The sequence below is a fragment of the Ambystoma mexicanum genome, chromosome 13 (genome assembly GCF_040938575.1).
Source record: "Ambystoma mexicanum isolate Mex_15411 chromosome 13, UKY_AmexF1_1, whole genome shotgun sequence".
Classification (NCBI taxonomy): Eukaryota; Metazoa; Chordata; class Amphibia; order Caudata; family Ambystomatidae; genus Ambystoma; species Ambystoma mexicanum.
The window spans coordinates 36,172,151-36,195,473 of NC_090938.1; the positions used below are offsets into that span (position 1 = coordinate 36,172,151).

The window sequence follows — 23,323 nt, forward strand, 5'->3', positions numbered from 1 at the left end:
GATCCCAAACCCCTTACCCGTCCCCTCCCCCGCTGGATCCCACGCCTTCACTTGTTCGTACAGGGACGGACCAAGGAATCGCATTGCCAATGCTCGAGCTCGCTCCCCCAAGCTCAGATCTCACATCACACCAACAAAAGATGGTAAAGGGGGGGGGGGGGGACACACATAGTCCCGAAATTCCATCAATGAATGCGAGGATACATTCTGCAGCAAAATGTTCGTGGTGGAAGTCTTTGCAGTTTTGACAATTACAATCTTACCTCCAGTTAAGAAGGGGTGGGCTGGTTTCAGGGTGCTTCTATGCTCCAGGCAGTTGTTTGATTCACCTCGTAGACGCTGGCTCCTCAAGCGCCACCCCTCTTCTTCCATGGTCCGTCGCATCTCCATCACGTGCCAGTGACTGCAAAAAATCAGCTGCCAATAACCTTCCTTGATGGTGTTTTAGCGGTTATGTTTACCGCATCCAGCAGAAAACAGCAGCGCCCTTTTCACCACATCAGGCTTCACACCGCAAGGGTCGCGCTGGGCTGCTTTTAAAGGAGACTTCCTGTAGGTGTGGCTAGAGTAGGTCACATGACAGGTCAGCCAGCTGGCAGACTAACACGAGTTGGAGCGGGATAAAGCCTTCTCTCAGATAAATAGCAGTTCACTTGCAAGGACAGCAGAAAACAGCAGCGCCCTTTACACCACAGCGGGCTTTCATGTGATAATGGCGTATTGTATTATTTGTCTGCCTTGTACATTTGCACAGCACCTTTTCACTTTGTTTTGTGGTACTTGATACGTTTAATCCAATATACGATTTTGTTTGTCCTAATAGGTTTGTTTAATAAAATAAAAAATCTAATACATTGTATATGTACTTGTATATGAGGTGACCATGATTTGGAAGTCTTGAATGTTACAGGGGATTATTTCTCCCCACAACACTCAAATTACAGGACATTTGTGCTACTAACAATGGGTGGTCTGAGGTCATTACAACTGGAAGGTAGCTTCTGCTCATAAATGGGACTGAATTGATACAATTAGAGTCATTCTGTGCAGGGTGGTTGGGAAGACAAGTGTGCTCACTATCGCTGAATAGGAAAAGGTGGTGGATTTTCTGCATTTTTTTTTTTATTTGCCCATGCGGTTAGCACCTTTTAGGCTAGGTACTCAAGAGCAAAGCAACTAGAGTGTGCATGTCATGGCTCCATCTTCATAATTATTGGGGTGCATCAAGGGGCAGGGTAATTCCAAATTAAGGTTTCAATGTTATTGGTGCTTATGGGTGTCTTCAAGTGGCGCACATTGCAACTTCTTAGTGTTCCATAAACTCAGGAAAGTTAGGCATCTGACAGTTTGATACTTTAAGGTATGATGCACCTGGTGGCACTGTGTGCCTGCGTGATTGTGATTTGCTATTTTTGCAAAACGTGGGTTTCTGGTGAAGGGGTACATGCACGCTTGTGAATGGCAGCTATGGGAAACATTGGGTAAATGGGAGTTCAGAATGCCAGAGAGATCAATAGTAACAAGAACCTCAGTGGGTGGGCCTATACTTGGCAGGTCAGAAACAGTACACAGGCTCGGATAAGCCACTTCACTGTAGTTTTCATGCAAGTAAAACACTCATCTCTCCCTAAACTTGTGTTCTGATGAATCACTTGGTGCGGTTACATCTCCTCGGGGGGAGCCCCTTACCATGAGGATAGGGAAGTGAGGCCGCTACCCAAAAGTCCCCCTAGAGGTGGTATAATGAGGAAGGATCTCATGGAGAGGAACGCCCCTCCTGGGGACCAGGAGGGCCACCTAGGTTACAGGCCCTATGGTCACAACCTCAGTGTCCAATCACAAAATGACCACACTGGTCACACACCACAACCTCCTATTGGGCATAACACGAAATGCTCTAGTAATATCTTCCAGATAGATCCTTTTAAAAGTAGTGGGAAGAAGATGATAACATGAAGACTATCCTTTTCTCCTGACATGAGGAGCATGTGCAGAGGCATGAAGAATGATCAGTGCCACTGGTAAAAGCCTTCTAGCCTTCCGCGAGGGAATGGCCATTGGCAGAGTTTTAAAAAACCAAAGTAGGACTGACCATATTTTCAAGCCAGTCCCTGAACAGCAGGGAAGGCTGCGGTCACGCAGAGGAGCAGAAAAGTGTCAGATAGACACCACTGGCGAGAAGAAGTCGGCTCTCCAGGAGCAGACGTCTGCCGGTCCTACAACCCTGAGTTGGTAGAACTTCCAGAGAGGGATATGGGGGAGGGGGGGGGGGGAAATTAGACCGCACAGTACCCTAATCATACAAATGCTGAAAAGGGACCAAACCAGCAACCACAGGAAGCAGACTACTGTGAAGAGCGCATCGACAACAACTCGGGAAGAACCACTGCTGTATGCAGGAGTCCTGGAAGGTAATGGGAGCTACGAGCGGGCAGTAGGGACAATGAGGGTCGCCAAAGCACACCATGAGGGTCACAAGGCCTAGAGAGTGGCTAAGAAGGGTATGGGACCTGTCAGAAATACTGAGTGCATCCGAGGTGGACTTCAACACAGTGAAACCATTATAAAGCATAAGGGTGTGGGACCCTGTGAAGTTCTGCGACGCAAATTTAAGAGGAAACCTTCCTCACTACCGTGGGGAGGTCACTGACCACCAGAGAAGGTCCTGGGACACTAAGAAGCAAGGGCAAGGGAGTCATTTCCCCCCCCACTGGTCCTATTGGATACTACCAAAGTGCACTCCAGGAGAAGTTCGTTTTTCTCCTGGGCATTGGATAAAAGACTGAGTGAAACCTGTTAACAAGGTGAAGTGGGGGGGGGGGGGGGGGGGGTCATTCCCCCTGGTATTTTCTATTGAGAAAGAACATTTGTTGGACACCTTTTTGCTAATAATTGTAGTTCTAGTGTGAGGGTTAGAAAATGTTCACAGGACAGTGGAACTTTGTTTTGACAGACGTTTCGACAGTTCCTTTAGTTTAGTTCGAGGCACGGAAACCGCTCTTAGAAACGGGGAAGTGAGGTTTTCTAACCAAGAAATAAACATGCATAACCAAAACCATGCCACCCTTGGAGAACTCACTCCCGATTTTTCGTAGGAAACTGAAGACCTCTTTTCTTGCACAATATGTGACACTCGCGAATCTATGTAAATATACTGCATTGCAAATTTGTACAAATGTCATATTTGCCACTGTAAATAATGTATTCTATGTAACTAAGATATGTCTGTAACTAGCGCCACGATGCCCCCGGGCTGACGTGCGCTCTACAAATCTGAATAAAATAAATAAACCCTTGCGTCAGGTCCAGTCTACACCCCTTACAGCGTCCATACCCAACAAAACGAAGGTGCTCCTCAGTGAATGTCTTCACATAATTTGTCCACTGTCCAAACTACCCTTCTGACCCTACCACAATGATAACAAATAAGGGTTGGAGAATGACTCCCTTCTCCTGGACTTTGGCTTTCCCCAACTTGTATTCAACAGCCGATTCTCAGATAGGCTGACTGTTTTGATCAGCTCACAATTCATTCAATATTTTAATCGGGCTTTTGTTTCTTTCCTCTTAGGATAGGGTTCTGTTAATTTATTAAGCTACTCTTGATTAAACCTACAGAGTCGTTCGCTCTTCCCAAGGTAAAATTATCCAACCTTTATAAATCTCCTATTTCGTATTCCATTTGTCTACAGTTCACAATATTTGATCCCTTTTGGATAGGGGTCTTTGGACATATTCTGATCCAGCCTTATCCTCATGCTTTTCACTTAACTTCAATCTTTGCTTATTCTTTCTTCATCCTGACTGATGCAAGTGTGAGCATTCCAAAGATGATCCTCTTTTACTTATTGAGGTTTCAATATCACAATTCCTTTACTTTGACGAGTAGGATTAGTCCCATAACGTTCTCCCCCTCCTCCCCTTGCAAGGTCTCCCGTTTTCCCTAGAGATAGCGTGACACGGGCTTCTACTTACCAAGGTCAGCTCTCTCTTCCAGCAGACTGGCCTCTGCTAGTCCTTCAAGGCTTCTTCCTCTGTGCCATCATCTAGGATGGTTGTTCGGTACTTCCATTACCGTTGGGTTCCACGCCGTCAGTCGCAGACTGGTCTCAGCATGGTTTCTGGGCCACCGGTCCACAAGCTTTTCGTGGTCAGGCCATCACTTTTCTTCTCTAGCTCGGACTGTCAGGACAGCCTGCATTTGAGTTTTCTCCTCTCGTTCTCCCCTTGGTAAGTCGCAGAGCGTCTACTTGTTTCTCGTTCTCCTCTTGTCACAGGACGCTGCATATTTGATTGCTTCTGAACCAGCCGCGCCGATGGTTTGCAACTCACAAGTTTTCCCTCTTCTCCAATCTCCTCCCCTATCACGGGTGCCTTAAGTCATGAGACTTCCCCAGCGTACATCGGAGTCTGTTCGATGGCTTTTCTCATCCCAGTTTAACTTGACGTTTCATTTAAAGAAACATTTAAGTTTCTATTTGTCAATAGCACATTCTGCCTTTTTCTTCAAGGACTCTTCTGAGGCTCAGAGCTGGTCTGCGACTGACAACATTCACGCATCAAATAATTACCAGTGACTCAGCTGATAGGGGAAACATGCAAACGAGGGAAAGCGAGCTGGTGTTTACCTACTTAAAAGTAATCTTACTCTTGCTTCGGTACAATCAGAAGCACTTATTCTAGAGCTGCAACTTGAAGCTGTAGGCAGCTCTGGAGTTCATGGCTTCTCATGGGCCATCTACTGGACAACATAAAAAGATGGCTCAAGTCCTTGGTCAGTGGTGCACTTATTCACCAGCTAAGCAGCACTTGCTCCTCTCCACAGTAGGCACCCTACTATCCCAATTAGTGTGATGAATGGAGCTCAACCCCAGACTCCAATCAGCAGCAAACTATTCAAATTAAGCCATGTGCGAATCTCTTTATTTCAATGTACAGGTTTCATAATTTTAACAGAGAAATATATTATTTTAGTAGAAACAAATACATTGGATCAAATTCCATTAATTCTGTAAAATAACAACCATGACAAAGGCTGTTGGCCTAGAACCAGAATATAAAAATAAAATCTCATAATTACAAAGTGTCCATTTAAATATAATATGCAACAAGTCCCATTTCCTCTTTCGTTTCTTTTAAAGCAGAATTCACACCCTCTTGAAACAGCTTGGTATCCAGTAATTGCAGATGGTAAAAATGCATTCTAATATATGAAAGTACACATTTAGGCCATAGATAGGCAGAGTTTAGATTCACAGACACTCTGTCGCGGGATAAGCAAAAACAAAATTGTTGATTTCTTGGAGCCCAAAGGAGCATGGATAACACTTTTCACAAACACATTCAGCTATTCATGCCAGAGTTTGCCCTCAATGTGCCCAATAAGCTGCTACTTATCAGGAAAAACCAACACAAAACAAGATTTTCAGAGTTGTGTGCCACTAAAGACTAGAAGGCGGCTTTCGTCCCAGAATAATAAGATGGTGGAATTTAACTTGCAAACCCGTAGACATCCTCAGAAGCAATAGATTCTTTGGAAGCAAGAGACAGGCAATTATTTATATTGTGCTTCTGGATGCAAAAACCAGCTTCACACCTTAAGCAGAAAAGAAAAAGCTTTGTGTGAACACGTGAGACTTGTCTACATGCGTGTGCCTCAACAGAACCACTGCCAAAGAAGGCGTTATGATGAATTATTCCTCATAGAACTAACAGCCTTTGAAATCTGAGGTGTTCAAACACGTGAGCTAGTTGTTCCAACCATATTTTTAATATTCTCAACAGTGATGCCTCCATTAACTAAAAACTGCATTGAAATGCAAATTAAAAGGCAACTGCACGATTAGCGAAAGAAAAAAAATTATAGACGCCTTAAAACGTTTATTCTTGCAAAGAGAAGAAAAAAAAACGTTGCCCATAAACAGATCATCATCAAGTTATTTGGAAATATTTCTAGAGGGCACATTGAGGGTAGCGGGGGCACCGAGCAGCTAATCCAAGATTAAGTACCAAATGGCATTTCTCCTACACCATCAGAGGAAGTGGTCAAACCAGATTGCTCGCTTGGAGAGAGACATGGATTACTAAACTTAGAGAGCAACATACATAAAAGTGTGTGAAGCACCAAAAGCAGAGTGACTTAGTATCATCACTACTGCATTAGAATTGCCTTCAGGTACAAGTCTGCTTTCAGTAGAATGTCATGGTCTTCAATTCGGAAAGAAGCAGAATTTAAACAATGCTAACCAAAGACAATAACTGCAGCTAGGAAATAAAGTGTTGACTAGTTGGTAGAACACCATACTAGCGAGGTGGTGGGGGGTGCTTTGGGTAATCTCTCCAAACTAAAGTCACTGGGCAAAGATGCACCATGGAAGAAAAATGTACTCAGATTTATATATATATATATATATATATAAAAATAACTTAAAAATCCTCTAGAAGCAACACAGTCCGGGGAAAAACGGGCAAGAAGTCATTTCAATTCCCGCCTTTTGCTCCATCCCGTTAGGGGCCAGATTTCGCAGAATCACTTTGTGGCTGAAGTACTTGCAATGCTTCCCTTTGGGCCACTATATGTCACAATTGTAAAAGAATAGAGGTTCAACTGGGTTCCAATTTTTATTCCCTGCTATTAAAATTGCAACCTACGTTTTCCCCTAAATGGAGAGCAGCAATCTGGTTTTCAGCGTCAGCTGCAATGCTCTCCCCATATCAGGTCCCAGAGCTGCTGTCTGTGCTGCGGGGTGAAGCAGCGTCCAATGGCACGCTCCGTTTCCTTCACGCGTTTCTGGAAGCGGCAGCGATCCCGGGCATATTCTTCCCATGGGCCCTTGCGGTCTTCATTACCTATATAGTGCTCCACAACTTCATCGAGGAACGTAACCTACAAAGTAAAAGAAAAATCCTCAGTCAGTGGAATCTTACAAAGAGCATTCTTTCACAGAGCAAGCAGTCCATGGAAAACGAATGCCTGCAGTATTTACCAAGTCACATGTCCGATTAAGATTAACCTCCAGGCGCACTGGACACAAGCTGAAAGGAAAGCTTAAGCAATCGTTTTTTGTGCTCTTACCCAACCAAAGTAAAAGGCTCATACAATACATTTAGAACAGTGCAGCATATGGCATATTTAAAAAAAAGCAAAACGGGAGGTTTTTGTATCAATCATAACCACTGGCATTAATCTGGGCACACCTCTAGGTGGGGGTGTCCAGTTGTCTTGTAGCTCATCCAGAACCTTCTGGGCCTCACGCTTCAATTTATCATGGCTGGTGAGATAGGCATAGACTGGGGCTGTGGTGCTGTGATCTTGCATGCCTAGAGGCTCGAGCTGCACCTCAACAGTGAGCCTATGAGATCTGGGGTCGCGTGCAGGTGGGATGGTCCCTAGTCTGACTGGAAGATCAGCTTTGCACAGCAGGCTGAAAATCTATGGTTGGCGAGAGTTTTGCCAATGGTTTTTAACACTCAAGATGTCGCCCTTCTATATACACCATAGGGATAACCTACCCAAAAAGGTCCACTCAAGTACCATTTCAAGGCTGCCCCCAAAGCTTCAGGTGCACACTAAATAAATACAGGTTTAGAGTCCCAACTGCTTGGAGGATGTTACTTTTCCTTTGATTGTCAGCAGCTACATGCATTTCATAGCAGGTAGAAAAGACACCATCAGAAGAGAAAGGCGGTGTACACCTGCACAGTCGGTGCCAAACCAGTACCACCACCTACAAGAGGCATGTTGGGTTCAATGGGCAGTTGAACACATGCACTCTCTAAGGGTTTACCATGAGAATGTGGCACAGAAACAGAACAGGACACCTTCACCCTGAGCAGAAAGGTCAACTCAGTTTCCATCGTCAGTGTGCATGGAATTTGCTTTGTTCAATTCCATAAGCTAGCAATACAGACCTAGCGCACGAATGCACCAAGCCGGGCTCGGCTCAGCTCCCCAATGCACAGGTTACATCAGCCAGCGCAGCCACAAAGAGTACCAGTTTCACCCTTTTACCTCAGTCCAGAGCATGTCCCGTGTGAATAATTACCAGGTTAGGTGACATCAGCGTCAGCGCCTCCCTCGTGCCGGGTGAACTTACAAACAGGCTGCCTCCCCGTTACATGTCTCAGAACTAAGGCAAACCGAAAATATATGCTGCCAAAGAACAAAGACACTGGTTGCCAGACATGCAACCTGAGCACTTATGTGCTAAAAACACGTATTCTCAGCTGAAGTCCAATAGGCGATTGTGTACGAATGTCTCATGGGAAACAGGGCACTTGCCTTTTGGGAAAAACATGCTTTATTGCAGGAGCTCTTCCGTCTGTTTTTTTTAATGTTATGGCTGCCAAAAATATTTTTTTTTGATTCACTAGATGAGCACAAGATCTATTTTTGTTTAAACCCCCAAACACCTTCGTATCTTCAACTTTTGAAAAAACCCCGAACGGAACAGAAACATTTCGGGAGTGAGAAAATCCAGGACCGTTGTTACTACAGGACCTTCGAAAGAAATCAAGTCTTACCATAAAAAAACCAACAGGTAGCATACTCGCTGATCCGCAGAATCTGAATCTGCCACAGTGGTTAACTTCATCCAGATGGGAAGGGGCCAAGGCAGTAAACCTTGCATAGGTTCCCCCTATATGGCTCCACCCAATACCCCAAACTATTTCAACCAAAGGCTTCCCTGGTTTTGCATAGAACGCATATGGCCAGACGACGGCCACTGCCAACACAATGGAGACCAGTAGGCCCAAGGAAACAACCCTCTTCAGTCACAGCAGGGCTCCTTCCCATTGCCCGCTGTGTTCGTACAAGCCAACGATGAGGGTGGTGGTGCACGTATAGGACTTGCAGGAAATGGCTACTTCTGATGCGTTTTTACAGGTGGGACATTCTGTGCAGATGTTTACAGCTCCTTCTAGCATAAGAGTAAGCCTAGTGAGATCTGCGATTGAGAGGGAGAGGAAAAGCTCACTGGTCTTGCATTACATACTAGTCACTCAGCGGTAGAAAAATAAGCCTCAATCTACACTGCACACCTTGTATAAAGCCCACGAGCCTATCTGCATCCAACACACAATTTGAGATCCAACTGCTCATAAAAACGCTCATCTTTAAAAGGTGATGCCACATCAGCCATGAATGTCAGGCATCTAAATAAAAAAAACAATGATTAACTAAGCCTGCTGTGTTCTATGTTGATGCTTTCCTTCAGTCCATTTCCAAACATCAATAAAGTGCGGTAAAAGACCTTTCACTGTAGCCCTCCATGTCCACTCGATAACATACATCATTTGGGCAGATCACCTGGAGAAGCCCATGAAAGATTCACTGAAGGTACCATGGCACCTCACGGGCTTCAAACAGACATGTATGAACCTCATACTAGGTGCAGCATTGGATGCAATAGAGCAGGATCTCCTGGATAGGTCATCCTCGAGATCCCACTCGACAGCATCCAATGCTGCACTTAGTATGAGGGACATGCATGCCTGCTTGACTTACAGCCCATGAGGCCTATATATTGCAGTGTTCCTGTAAGCCGTCTTGGTGAACTGGTTCCAGTCTCGAAACCGAGACAAATGGATATATACTGGTAATTTCCTACTCGAGGTTCCTTTTTTTTTTTTTTTTTTAAAGGCAGCCCTATCGGTCTTTCCAGAGCACGAGTCAAATCATCCGGGGCAAGTATAATGTCAAAACCGAAAAAAAAACCTCAAATAAAATCCCTTTCGCATGAAAAAGGGACCAGACTACCATTGGCGGTGTGTTCAGGTTTTCCACCTCAGCCTCGGCTCGCTAGGTCTTGTAAAGGAGCGTGAATCTACCCCTAATCCTGCCATCTTAAATAGAAAACTGATTTAGCCAATGGGACTTATCCTCGCATGGAATGTATGAAAACATAGTCATGTGTTCAGGAAAAACCTCAAACAGGCCACGACTGCAGAGAAACTAAAATCTTGCTACAGCCATTTTTACTATATTAACAGCACCTGCAAAATAGCAGTTAATTTGCGTTTAACCCAATTATCTTGAACTGCTATATTAAGTCCAGAACGCTTTCATCGCCAAATTAAATGACAGCTGAGCCCACATTTCTCACTGGACCATTACTAATTCACCAAGTCTAGTTAAAAACGGTTCCACCAAACGATCAAAGATTTTTCATTGAAACAATGAAACAGACCTGTCCAGGAAATCCAATACTCTTAAATACAGAGAAGGACGGTCAAGTCCTCCCCCTTCCAACCGAATTCCCCAATGACTCCAAACTGTAAAGGCATTTAACAGACGCTCTGAACGTTTCTTGTAGTTGACTTGTTCATTAGACATTCTATTACATTGCAGACCCAGTGCTTCCCTTAAAAAGGTAAAGTGTGGAGTGGTTGTTTCTTCCAAGATACAGTACTTTGTTGAACACATCCTTGTATGTGACAATAATCAGGCCTTTAACCTTATGGTAGGGAAAAAACTTTGGAAGATCAAGAGTCCCTCCTGGTCATGTTGGATCCGTTGGTGGCTTTCAACATGCTTGGCAATCAAATTATACTTGCAAGACATCGATGGCCAGGATTTCATAGTATGTTTTGAGATGATTCTCCTCCTGTACCAACAAAATGTGTGTTTTGTTATACTGTTTATTACTGCAAAATTGATGAACCTTTGGCCAGTCTAGATATAGGCTTTCACTATTATGCTGACACGCAGTTATGTTTTACAGCAATGGTTTGCATGACTCCACACTTAATGAGACACTGACAACCATAAAAACTGTGTTGACCTCAATTGGGTTAAGCCTCAATTGTGAAAAAGAGAACTTTCCTCAAGCCAGTTAGAATCCTATTTGGACTATACTGCCAGATTCACATTACAGGCATAGATTGCGGTAAGTTTATATGCAGCAGTATATTCCACAACTGCTAATCTTCAGTTTTCTCATATATAAAACTCTTGGTCTGAAATATTTACATCGAGTCCTCCGCATTCATTTTAAAAGTGGCCATCTTAACTCCTAAATAACGTTTCCAGAATTTCTCATCTTACTTCACCTCGAGAATCACCATCTAGGAAAGTTCTGGGGGGTCATCAAAATCCTGGATACAGGAATGAGCCAGATTTAATTTGAAACCTGCTGGTGAACAAAACTTTTTTTTTCAAGGTCTCATCATTCGTAATTGTGTGTTCTCGTTGAAATTATACGCCATTTTCGATGTGTCCCCATTTTCTGCTCATTTAGCAATGTATTGGTCTTGGGTGTTCTGTGCTATATAAACTAGCTTCGATGAAATTCTGTAAATTCTCCCCATTACCACTGATTAAATTCTATATCGCCACAGTAATCCCGGCCAGATTATACAGACGAAGTGAAACCACAGGTTTGGGAAATGCATTGGCCAAGGTTAGAGGGAAGAATATGGAAGCAGGTCCTGGGATTTCCGAAGAGCTTGCCCATGGCAAGTCTAAGGTACGAGCTGGGTCCAAGATCCCTCAGATCCTTTGTGGATTGGAAGTCTGCTTGTAACGATTCATAGTTGCCCCACAAGCCAACTCACATTATGAGGACATAAAGGTGCACTTCGATCAGGGCACATCAACGTTTTTGTCCAAATTAGACCTGCTGGCCAAGGGCATCCCTAGGGAGTGCAATAGTGACCTAAACACTAATTTTCAACCCAATGATGTTAAGGAAGCTGTGGTCCACTATGATTGCATACGAATAGTGGAAATGCGTGAACTGACTTCAGCAAAATCATTTTCCCCTTTGGACAACAAGAGAGGATTCCTTAAGGTAGAGGACGAGGCAGTCTTTCTTGGAGGATCCGAATGAACCTAATCCATACAGGAGAAATTCTATCCAGTTGGAGTCGAAACAAAGCTAAGAACTGTTGCCCAGACTGAGGTTGCTAGCCTTTAGACTCTGAGGCAGCTCCTCGTGGAATGTAGGAGTACAGGGAAGGTGAGGGCAAGGTACCTTTCTCGATTCGGGGATTAGTGCCCGATATGTTGTGGGTAAGGATAATAGCGGGGCATGAGACCCCACTAGCCATAAAGATAAGATAAAGACTTTATACAATGTTGCTGCTTGCAAACTTGTTTCAAAAGACAAGCTGGTTTGATATCAGTCTCTCCGACTCACCGGCTGTGCCGTCTTCTCTGACGCCACTTTGTGGTACAAGCCAAGGGCAGTGTCACAGCAGCAATCGCTCCTCCCCGCCTTCATTATCGACGCAGGAGAGCCCCGGGTACTTCCGAACTGATCAGCCTTAATTCCTTAGGTTTCTTTCTTTCCAAGTCTCATGAAAATAACAGTCCTTAAAGGTCAACAGTACTTCAACCCTTGCAATCCTCTCAGTCTTTTTCCTTGTATTAAACTGCTGTCTTGGAACTGCTGTGTTGTGTGCCTTGCCTCGCTCAGTGTGTGACTACATGCTTCACTTTTTATCGGTATGGTGAAGTGTGATGAAGTCAGGTGTGTACAATGATCTGTAATTGCCCGACCATGGTGTTGGGGCATTTCAGGTATACGGCTCTGGCGTTAGTCTGTTGTCACTCATGGGGAACTGTCCGTGAGAAAGTGTCGGGAAAAGGGTCCGGGGGTTGAGTTCCTAGGTATCCTAGGATGGGGCTAAGGTGTTACAAGGAAGGGGATACCGCACCTCACCCTCCACTCCCCGAAGACACCTCATCCAGGTGATCCTCCAGCACTGGTCCACCCCCAGGAACTGGATCCAAAAGCGATGGCCGTGTCTTGGCCACTTGGGAGGACAGAACCCTGGGGACTAGTGGGTGACACCTTCAGGTGTCTCACCGTGTCTGTGAGTGGGTGGACAGTGTTATGTGCGATGGGGGGAGGGGTGGCAGGAGCCCGAGTGCTGCAAGGGCACGTTGGGGTCCCGAATAAAGGAAGGCGAGTGTTGGTGAAAAGGCAGCGAGCGGATGGCTGATGCAATAAGAATGTATTTGCAGCGGGACAGGCGTACGGACCGGGTCCCAGAGTCTTAAGAAGTTGCGAGGCATTGTTCACATAGGGGGCAGTAAGATTGCATGGATTGAAAAGTAGTGGCCCCAAATGAGTGAGGGGTGGAGGCATCGTGGCAACACATTGCAAGTGCCTGCATTCTTGTCTTCTATGTTCCCTGCTGACCTCTGTGTTTTGCTTTTGTTCCATACTACATCTGCATTCTCTACTTCTAGGTTCCCTATTTGTAGGTCAGTTCTTATTCTTTGTTGTACCCCCTTTTGTGTCCCCCTCTGTCTGCCCCCCCCTTGCACAACCTCACCTCCCCCCCTCTCTACCACCCTTTTTACTCCCTGCACCCCTATGGTGCTCTCCGTCTCACCCATCTTTTCTAACTGCTTTTCTATCAACTATCCTATCCCTCTCACTAAGTCTGGCAGGAAGAAGCTCAAAGGGGACAGCCTGCTCTCCAGCCTGACATTGCAATGGTGTTGTGACATGTTAGGTACGGCCCTGGTATTAGTCTGTTGTCGCTCACAGTGAACTGTCCGTGAGAAGGTGCTAGTGTTGAGAAAGGAGTGGGGGCTGAGTTCCTAGGTATCCTACCTGTTAGGATGGGGAAAAGGTGTTACAGGGAAGGGGATACCGCATCTAATCCTTCAGTGTCCCACTTCCACTCCCCGAGGACCCCTCATCCAGGTGAGCCTCCCGCACTGGATCCAAAAGCAATAGCCGTGTCCTGGCCACCTGGATGACAGATCCCCAGGGACTAGCAGGTGAGACACCTGTAGGTTTCTCACACCCATCAGGTGGGAAATACCTGCAATCTAGTGGGCGTGCAGCAGATACTCTGCTCCAACATGCGTTTAAAACACAGACAGGGGGAAACTTGTGATGAACATACATCCCAGTATTTACCTCTATATGGCTTCAAAATTTGAAATGCTATAAAGGAGAACACACCAATTTACAAATGTAAGAAGATCAAGCTTAGATAGCAGTTCTGTAATCCCCATTCCTGGTAATTAAGGCTTTACTTTGACAAACAGTGACAGAAAACAAGCTGTGACGCATCAAAGGAATACGCACGCCCCTTCTCCCCAAGCAGGAGCAATCCCCTTTGGGACTACACAGGCGAGCCTGCTATGTACACGGGATCGCAATGAGAGTAACCACCAACTGGGGACAAGGACTGCCAGAGTAAGGACCGCATTACACCTCCCCTTACTCCCAAGTCTGACACTGACATATGTGGGAAGTGAACAGAGCAATTATTAGCACGGCCCCTTTAATGCCGAGAGCTTGGTTTCTGAACTGTACTTGTTGCCACCTCGAAGAAGCCACGATCAACCAAATCTCGCCTTCTGTTCCAGCGAGGAACTTTTTCAGTCAGACATCAGGAGCAGGGGGAGAAGCGAATCTGCGGTAGCGCAAGCTTGCAGAGCTGCGCAGACAAACGCCATGTTATGGGAGACTGGCGACTGCACAGTCTATGCTGTAGCTTTGACATAGGTGGAACCACCGAGCCAGTAAGGAGCTGCTTAGGCAGGAAGCACTACCACCATCGAAGCGAAGAGTTACCGGCGGCAAGGAATACCGACGCTCCCAGCAGGAGAAAAATCACAGGGTGCTGTAGTGTGCTCCGACTGACCCGTCAGGAAAAGAGAAGTCTGTACGCTTCGAGGGGCTAACCGAAGGACAACCCCAGAAACGGGTGAACGAAATCAAGCACCAGATGGGCTAGAGAAGGCTGTAACCCATGAAGGGCCAACAGAACTACCCCACGGAGGGTTCAACAAAACGCATCAACCAACAGGGCCAAAGAAGCCTGTAATGGCTAACTGGAGGACTACCCCACCAGAGACAGCCCTACAGATAAGGGGTGTATCGGCCACACTCCCTAAAAATATGCAAATACTACAGAAAAAATAAAAATAGTGAGTCAAAATACAACAAAAATTAGGACTCCTTGTGTCCCTGCTTTCACCCAGACAGCTCCATGGATACGTTTGTACCAGTAGTGTGTGTTGTATCACAGGACGAAACTACAAAAATAACTGCCTGATCGGAATATCTTAATCTACACGAATATCTAGATGCAAAGAAATCATTATAAAAACATGTATGTTTCAGTTAAAACTTATTTCCACGCTTACAAAATTCGCATTGGACTTCCATTTTGACTACCTAAAAAAATATTTTCCAGTTAAATGTAAACAATAGAGAGTAAAATACTCTCACTTCCGAATATATCTGGATAACTGACCAGGGATGAACCAAACCAAGACGAAAATAGGGGTAAAAGGTGCCCATAACACATTCTGGATCACAGGGTGGGCGTGAGTACACCACGCAAATAAATAAAACAAGCGAGAGAGATAGATCAAACAGGGATGAAAAAGTACACCACCTACCAGAGGCCACAAGGAACGAACATTCTTCGACTTGAGAGTACCCATCTGCGCAGGTCAAGTGTACATGTCCCTGGGGATGGGATAAACCTGAAACCTGACCTGGCCAATAATTTTCTACAAGAATGTAAAAAAAAGTTTCCCCTGCCTCCCCTTCTTTTGGACCGACAAAAGAGTGCAAATTATTAGCTAGTGGTCAGAAACCAACCACCACCAATTCCAGGGGTGAAGTAACCTGTTGAATAAGCAAGAGCCGAGAATCAGTTTTTCCCTACCTTCTTTCAATAGAGTTAGGATAGCGATAGGTTAGTATTTGAGACATCCCGACAAGCACCCATTTATCGATCGTTTTGTAGCATAGGTTATCCATCTTGGTAGTAGGGATTAGAGAAGGGTCTCTAACTTTTTTTTCCTCCAATCTGTGTTGTTTAACTATGCCTCCTTAGCCTTACCGACCACACTGCACGCAGGATTTTTGAATACTGGGCTCTTGTGGGAGCAGGAGCGTGTTTATGTGAAAGCCAAGCAAACTGGCATCAAAGTCTGGTTGTGTTTTGAATTCTTCCAGAGTCTTATCCAGATGTGGTAGCGGTCTGTGGTGTGGAGGGGCACTTTCTCTAGTGGCAAGAGCTTCGAGAAGGTACCAAATATCCTGGATGAGAAAAAGGGAGAGGTTTGAAGGCAACAGGAGCATTAACTACTAGGATTTTAAGACAACTTTGGGTCATCTTTGTACTGCTGGCGGTTTTGTTTTTTGCACTCCTTTTGGATCTGGAAGAGCCCCCACGCCCATTGAACAAACTAGTTCTCATCTTACCCAAGCATCAGATAATGTCTATTTTTAGGTCAACACGTGTCAAAGACCAGCAAGTGGCCAAATAATATGAAGCAGCATAGTTTAATAACTCAAGATCGTTATCCCAACTTGAACTGCTTCTGTTTCCTTGGGGTAGGTACCAATAGCTAGGAGTCCCCGATTTACACACGTTTTAGATTGCGCGAGATATGGACGGCCCAGGGAGTGAGCGAACTAACATTTTGTATGCACTGAGCGAACGTACGAGTAGTCGGAAGAATTTAAAAACAGAATATTGGAGCACAGTCCCGAAAGGGCAGGTCACTGGTAAGCAGACTGAACAGCCACGCGAGACCAACCGGCTGCCTTAACAGAAGGTAACTGCAAAAGAGTAACAGTAAAAGACAGGATTGCGTGGTTCAGTCCAAGAGTAATCCAGCATCAGCACAAAAGAAATGCAGTCTGAAGTTGGTTATTGGTGTCAGATTAGCCAATGACAAAGCATGTCCAGATGCCCTTCATTCCACCCAGTTTCTTTTTTAGCTAGAGTGAAAGTAATTCTTTGCCCAGTGGTGAACCAGAAAAATAGCTTTTATCCTACTGATCACTAACAAAATATCCAGTCCTCTTGACCAAGGGACCCCAAAGCATCCAGATCTTGATGGATGAAATGCCCTTGACAAAAGTAATTCACAAGTGGCCATTCATTAGGGGCTAGAATGGCTGTAAGCTATTTAAAGCCTGTCAAATTCAAAGTAGCTAGTTTTGACACAAAGCCACTACAGGACATTAACCATGTCCATGATAACGTATAAATATTCCGCTAGAAATTGACATCTAACAGGCAAAGGTTACAGTTTGCATCCCATATGAAAGTTAGATTTGCTCCACGATATGCTCGACCATCTCACTCTAGCGATAGCGCATGCTCGCTGAGTGATGCCAGCTATCCAGGAGCTACCCCATATTTGGCTACATGCCATTCAGCCCAAAAACGAAGTGATGCACTGTCTTAAAGCATTATATTCATGGCCAGCACCACAAGCTTTGTCCCGAGAATGATCCTGGAGAAAGCTTCTATTGAGCTAATTAAAAGGCCAGATTCTTACTGCTGGTTGACAAAGCAAAATTAAATTCAACAATAACGGGTCATATAAAACGGCTGAAAAATACTGTACCACCTGCACCCAGTATTAACATTTCAGACAGACAAGAACTAAAAGCAGGGCAACCAACCTGTGCCCAATATTGGCCAAATCTAAATAAAGCACCTTCGTTGGGTAAAGCTCAGGGTTTTACAGGCAGCGGAACGAAGATCTGTGAAACTTGAGCTTGAACAGATGCAGAATTTCCTAATCCTGTTATGACCAAATAAGAGGTCCATCCAAGGAGTTTGCTGTTCTAGGATACTAAATCATGGCACTGGGTTGAGGTGGCAATCCTCGCAGCCCTGTTTGGGCTGGGAGGATAGCTCAGGGGCAACACGCTCTTCTTGGAAGCAAGACAACGCAGACCAACAGAGGTTCAAATCCCGGGCGCACACTTCCGGTATTAAGCGCATTATTGTGGTTAAAAGGTTTAGAACATTTCTTAGGCATAGAAACACTACAATTAAAAAAGTTACACAATTTATGACACACCTGTCCCTTACATCTTAAGAGTCTGTAAGCCTGTCAAGTTATTTCTTGGTTAAAAATCAACTTGCATGTTAACAGATCCATGTAGGGTCAGGAATCCGTACACAAGGGTCATACACAAATCATTGCTGCATCGACTGGGCTGCTAGTGGGCCCCTCTTCTCCAGCATATGGCGGGAGCGAAGGCGGACACGAGTTCCAACATAGTACGTTGCCGGCGCATGGTGGAATAGAGTCAATCTTGTGAGAATTCTGTTCTAGCAGACACTAGTGATCTTCTATCAGAGTATCTGCTGAGATAGTAGACTCGACTGAATCAGACACAGAACTGGCATGGTGGCGATAGGAATTCCCAAATCACCTTGATGGTACACCAGAGGGTACTAGTCTGTGCTGGAGTCCATTACCATTGGAAATGGTGTTGACACGGTTGGGCATTTTATTTTTTAAATAAGACTGCAATCACTTATTCGTCGTTACAATCATTGCTTATATTGGACCCTGCAGAAAGTTTAGTAGACTGTATTCGGCATTGCATAATAAGCAGGTGCAGCTTCTTTGGAACAAAGAAACAGTAAAGATCATGCCATAAAAACATCCACCAAATGCCAACTATAACTTGTTTTGTCTTTTCTAAATGTTACAGAGAAACAATTTTCAAGCTACTAGCCATGTATAAAAGTCACCCACCATGACAATAAAGCGTTTTTGAAACCGACAAGAAACTAATTTCTCAATTGTCAAGTACGTGTGAATGGCTATTGGTCAGTGTAGATTATGAGGCCCGATAAGACCCATTAAAAAGGTCCTCCAAATGCTTGGTTTGTGCCCGAACAGTTAACGTGCCTTTTTTTGAATGGCAACAGTTGGTAGGAGGAGTCAAAAGTTGCTACTCGCAGCTGTTGGTGTCAAGCTAACCAGGCTCTTCTAAGCTACAAGCAGGAGCTAAATAACTTTCAGCAAATCAGCCCCAGACGATGGCCATTTCAACTGTCCCGACAAGTGAGACTGCTGTCTCATAAGTAAAAGTATGAAAAGCATTTGCAAAGTAAATCACAAGAACCACCTTTTCATGAAAAAGAGCTCTCAAAACATTACAACAAACACTGTTAGTGTGGGAAAATGTAATCTGCATTAAAGGATTGAAATATACCTTTTTTGGGTTAGAACTCCTGATGGTGCATTCACTATGGAGTTCATTGTGCTGCACTTGATGGGACAGCAAGACGCAACAGTGGGAGGTGCTGAGTCGCTGAATAGAACTGCTCTCGGCAGACACAACCACAGTTTTGGTTCTGGAAACAGTCTGAAACGGTGCCTTAAAATGTAGAGGGTTATATGGATCATCTGAGTTATTAAATGAATTCCAAAGTCTCAAGTTCTCTTCCTCGTCTGCACTACACTCCGACTCCTCATCCGAGCTGGCACATTCAGACCCTGGGGGGCTTTCCCCCCAGGAAGATTTCTCAGAGTCAGAGGATTCTGAACAGTCACTGCCGCCAGCAGCTGGCTCTTCCTTGATCTTTGGGGCAGTTTCAATTGTTGCTGTAAAGTTCTGTGGGTTGTAAGGATCATGGCTGCTATAGGACATCCACATTTTCAGATCCCCGGAGTCTTCTTGAACTGAAAGGCTGCCCTCACTATCAAACCCATCATCACCCTCCTCCTCATCCCAGTCATTTTCAGAATCAGAACTTTCCCCTTCTTCCTCACTGGACACAGCCCCCAGAATATAGTCAATTAATTTGTTGTTACAAACAGGCCTTACTGGGGCAGGCAGATCTTCCTCAATATCAGAGTCTTCCTCATCGTGATCATTTGCTAAGCTTGTGTGCCAGAAGTCCGACCCAAATGAGAGTTCAGATGTGTCCACCAACCCCATCTGCTGGTTTCCTTCAATGGCCAAGAGTGGACCGTGTGGCTCTGTGCATGTCCCACCCATGCCACGATCTTCTGCAACCAAAAGTGTTTCAGGGTGTGGAAAGAAAACGTTGCTAGTGTAATGGGTTGATGTAGGTAGCCAAGGGAGGGATTCTGGACAGGAGGAAGTTTTACTGGGGTCTTTAAGTTGTGATGAATGGACGGTTGGGTGATCATCACTAGAAAGGGGATCAGAGTACTGATGCAACAACAGCTGCGGCCCTTCACACAAAGAGGGTGCTTCAGTGTACGAGTTCTGACGGGACAGGGCTGTCAGTGGTCCCTCAACAGATGATGGGGTGTCAGGGTCCTCATTGAGCAGGGGGTTCTCCTCCAGGCTGTAATAGCCGTGATCTTGGTCAGGGGTGGGTAGTAGGTCAGCTTTGCTTAACTGCTGCAGGAAATCCAGGCGCTTTGTGCGGATGAGTTGTAACTCTGGCAGCTCCTGCTTTGTGCATTTACCGTTCAACGCCAGCGATCCAGGGCCTTCCGCAGAGGCCTGAACTGTTGACACCATGGGAGGGGATTCGAGGGGTTTTCGACTAGAACATGAGACGTGATCAGACAGAACAGGCTCACACGTCAGCAAAAGTGGCATCTCTGTGCTTGGCTGTACAGGGTCAACCACAATTCTAGGGGGCTGCGGCCATGTAGAGATAGAAAGCTTCTCATGGAAATCTGTAAATGTACTGGCTGGGGTAGCAGGCTCAGCCCTTACTTCCTCATGGGAATCAAACCATTTGCTGACAGATTCTGGGGGCTCTTCCCATTTATTTACATGCTCAAATTGGCCAGTCCTTTTGCTAGCATGCAAGGGGCTTCCTTTCCCCATAGATGAAAGGAATTCGTCCTCCAGGTCCTGCCAGGGGCTGTGCCTGCCGCTCCCCGAGTCCTTGCAGGCCTCTCCCTGGCAATAGGATCCGGGGAAGACCCCCGTGTCTTTACCACATGCCTCATACTCGGCCCAGGACGTCCCCAGCATACAGGACACCAGGCCAAACCCCGGAAAGGCCTGGATCTTCATCGGCCCCTCCTCGGCCCCCATCATCATCTTCAAGTTTTGATGCAAGACCTCTGCGGGCAAAGCATCCAGGAGTCCGGTCGGGATCCCATCCAGGAGGCCCGGGCGGAGCCCCTCCAGTAGATCGGCTGGTATGCCCTTCACCCCCGACTCCCAGAGCAGAGGCTCGGGGCCCAGGTAAAGAGCCTGCGGGTGCAGTGGCCCACCACCCCTCAGTGCCTGCAGCACCTCTTGCCACTCCGCCTCCTCCTCCTCGGCCTGAAGCAGCAGCCGGTCCCTACCTAGCAGAGCCCCCCAGGCCAGGGCAAGCAGCTGCAGCCAGCGGGCCGGGAGTCCGAGCAGCAGGCGGAGGAGGAGGGCAGGCAGAGGGCGGCAGAGACGGGCCAGGGAGCTGAGCCATGTGCCGGGGCGGCGGCCGAGAGAGGAGTGGCGGGTGCCCTCCATACTGTCACCGCTGGGCTGGCGGCTCTTCAGTCGAGCGGCCTGGGAACGCTGACTCGTCGCTGCTGCTGCCCGGCCTGGCGCGGAGGCTTCTCTGGGCTGTGGCTAGCGGGGCGAGAGAGACGAGCACCCTCCATATCAGACGGACTCGATGGCCTCAGCGCCCCGGTACCATGGACACCGTCCGCTCCTCAGGAGGGGGGTCGCTGGGATTGCGACCGCGCGGGGTCGCCCACTCCTCAGAAGGCGCAGGGGGCGCGCGCCTGTCAACCGCTCCAACGGCTGCTGCGCGAGGCACGGTTCCGTCTTCCGATTGGCTGGGAAAGCCTCGAGCTCCGTCGCTTGGGTCCTTCTTCTTTGAAGCGAGCAGCCAGAGAGCGCCGCTGATTGGCCGGTAGGCGCGAGAGCAATCCGTGCCCGTTGCCGAGCGGCCCTGGGTCGCGAGGCAATTGGCGGGGCTTGGTTTCTCCTCAGATCGGGGAGCGCGGGGCCTGCTGCTCACAGCGCGCGCGGCTCCTGAGGCGCTCGGGAGAACAGGAGCAGCGCCCCCCTTCTGCGTCCGACAGCTGCTGAGCCGGTACGGGGAGGAAGATGGCGGCGGCGCCGCGTAGTAAGCTGCCTGGGAAGGGCTTAAAGCCGTGTGGGCGGGCCCGCTCCTCTCAGTGAATGCTCGCCGCTCCGCCCTCCTCCAGCCCTGTCGCTTCGAGCGCTCCCCTGAGACGGTCGTCGGGAGATATTTTTTTTCTACGATCGCCCCTCGCGTTCCTGTCAGCCAAGCTTTGAATTGCCACGCCGCTTTTCTCCCGAGGCTTTTCTTTACACACGGGTCCCCTTTCCTTCCCCATCACACTTTATTTCCCGGCCCCTCCCGCGCCTTTCCTCCGTTGCATCAGCCGTAGCAGGGACTGCGCATGCGCCACTCCTAGCCGTCATTGTGAAACTGCGCTTTTACCTCACGTTCTTTCCCATAGCAGTGACTGACTGACCACAAGCACGCGCCTAAAGTATCCGGAAGCACGCGCAAGACCAGGGCGTTGCTGGGGGTGGGGGCTATAGCCCTGGGTCTTTTGGTTGTAGCCCCGGATAAAAGCTCAGTGGTTACAACCAAAAAGGCTAGCTAGCCCCCAGTCCCGACTGTCCCAAAATTAGCATAGCCCTGGATCTTTTCCTGACCTAGCAACACCCCTGCGTAAAACAATACTCTGGGGGTGGGGTGGCTTGTGTGGTAGGTGAGCATCCCGGGATGGATGTGACCAAAAGACACATATCTGAAGTACTCTGGTAAAATTATAAGAGCACCACAAGTAGTCTGACCTCCCAAGAGTTGATTAGAACCTCTCAGGATGTATGTGGGGAGGTGAATCCAGGGGCGGAGCCAGCCTCCAATTTTTGGGGGGCTGGAGGGAGCTGGGTGGCCGTTTTGAAAGCAGGTAGTGAGTTAAATGTATTTGTACTGCGCACCGTGACCAACAGAGTTGGTCCCCAGGCGCTCTGATGGATCTGCCAATAAGGCGGCGTGATGGGTTAGTAAGGCGAAGAGGGAGTAGGATAGTGAGAGGGGCAGCTTCAGCTCGGTATAAACCGTGTGCTGTGCTTTGGTTCGAGCATCGGGTGATGTCAGTCCTCGTGTGCTGTTGGTGCGGCTTATGTGTTGGTGTGGTGAAGTGCTTGCGGTGCGAGAAGTGGTTGTGTGAGTTTTTGAGTCAGTTAAGTATGCAGAGTTTGCACTTTTTGGTTAGTGGGTTATATGATTTGGAGCCAATCTTCACAGTATGCTTAAGTGCCTTGATTTCACGAGTCCTTCATGGAGAGGCCCTGTTCCCACAGTAGGGTTTGTTTCAGCATACAATGGACAGGTGTGTATACCACACCTAGGTTCGTGCCCCGCCATTTCATGGAGAGGCCTGGACTTCACAATAGACTACGACTCACCATACAGCATGCAAAGGCTATCCCCAGATACGACAATCCTGCATAGTGGGAGAAAGGTCTAGGCTCCACAGTAGATGGGCTTCAGCATATAACGGACAGAGACAGAGGCACATCCAAACTCGGGAGTGCTGCCTAACATCCACTATCCAGTTGAGAATGCGGCGCAGGCCAACATTCACAATCCCATCCAAACACGGCAACTG

The 23,323-nt window shown here is 46.9% G+C and overlaps 1 protein-coding gene across 1 annotated transcript; it reads right to left on the minus strand.

Moving 5' to 3' along the window:
* Positions 1–4,906: 4,906 nt before the first annotated feature.
* On the minus strand, positions 4,907–22,069 carry PPP1R15B (protein phosphatase 1 regulatory subunit 15B). Its single transcript, XM_069633112.1, has 2 exons — positions 18,960–22,069; positions 4,907–6,886 (listed from the first exon to the last, which is right to left on the minus strand). Exons 1-2 carry the CDS (start codon positions 21,189–21,191, stop codon positions 6,692–6,694), a joined length of 2,427 nt encoding a protein of 808 aa, XP_069489213.1. The 5' UTR covers positions 21,192–22,069; the 3' UTR covers positions 4,907–6,691.
* Between the last annotated feature and the right edge of the window lie 1,254 nt (positions 22,070–23,323).

Excerpts from the sequence above, each read along its gene's own strand:
- PPP1R15B (XM_069633112.1), bottom strand. The coding sequence starts at position 21,191 with ATGGAGGGCACCCGCCACTCCTCTCTCGGCCGCCGCCCCGGCACATGG. Across the intron at positions 6,887-18,959 it reads GGAGTTCTAACCCAAAAAAG|GTTACGTTCCTCGATGAAGT; the intron begins GTATATTTCAAT and ends TTTACTTTGTAG.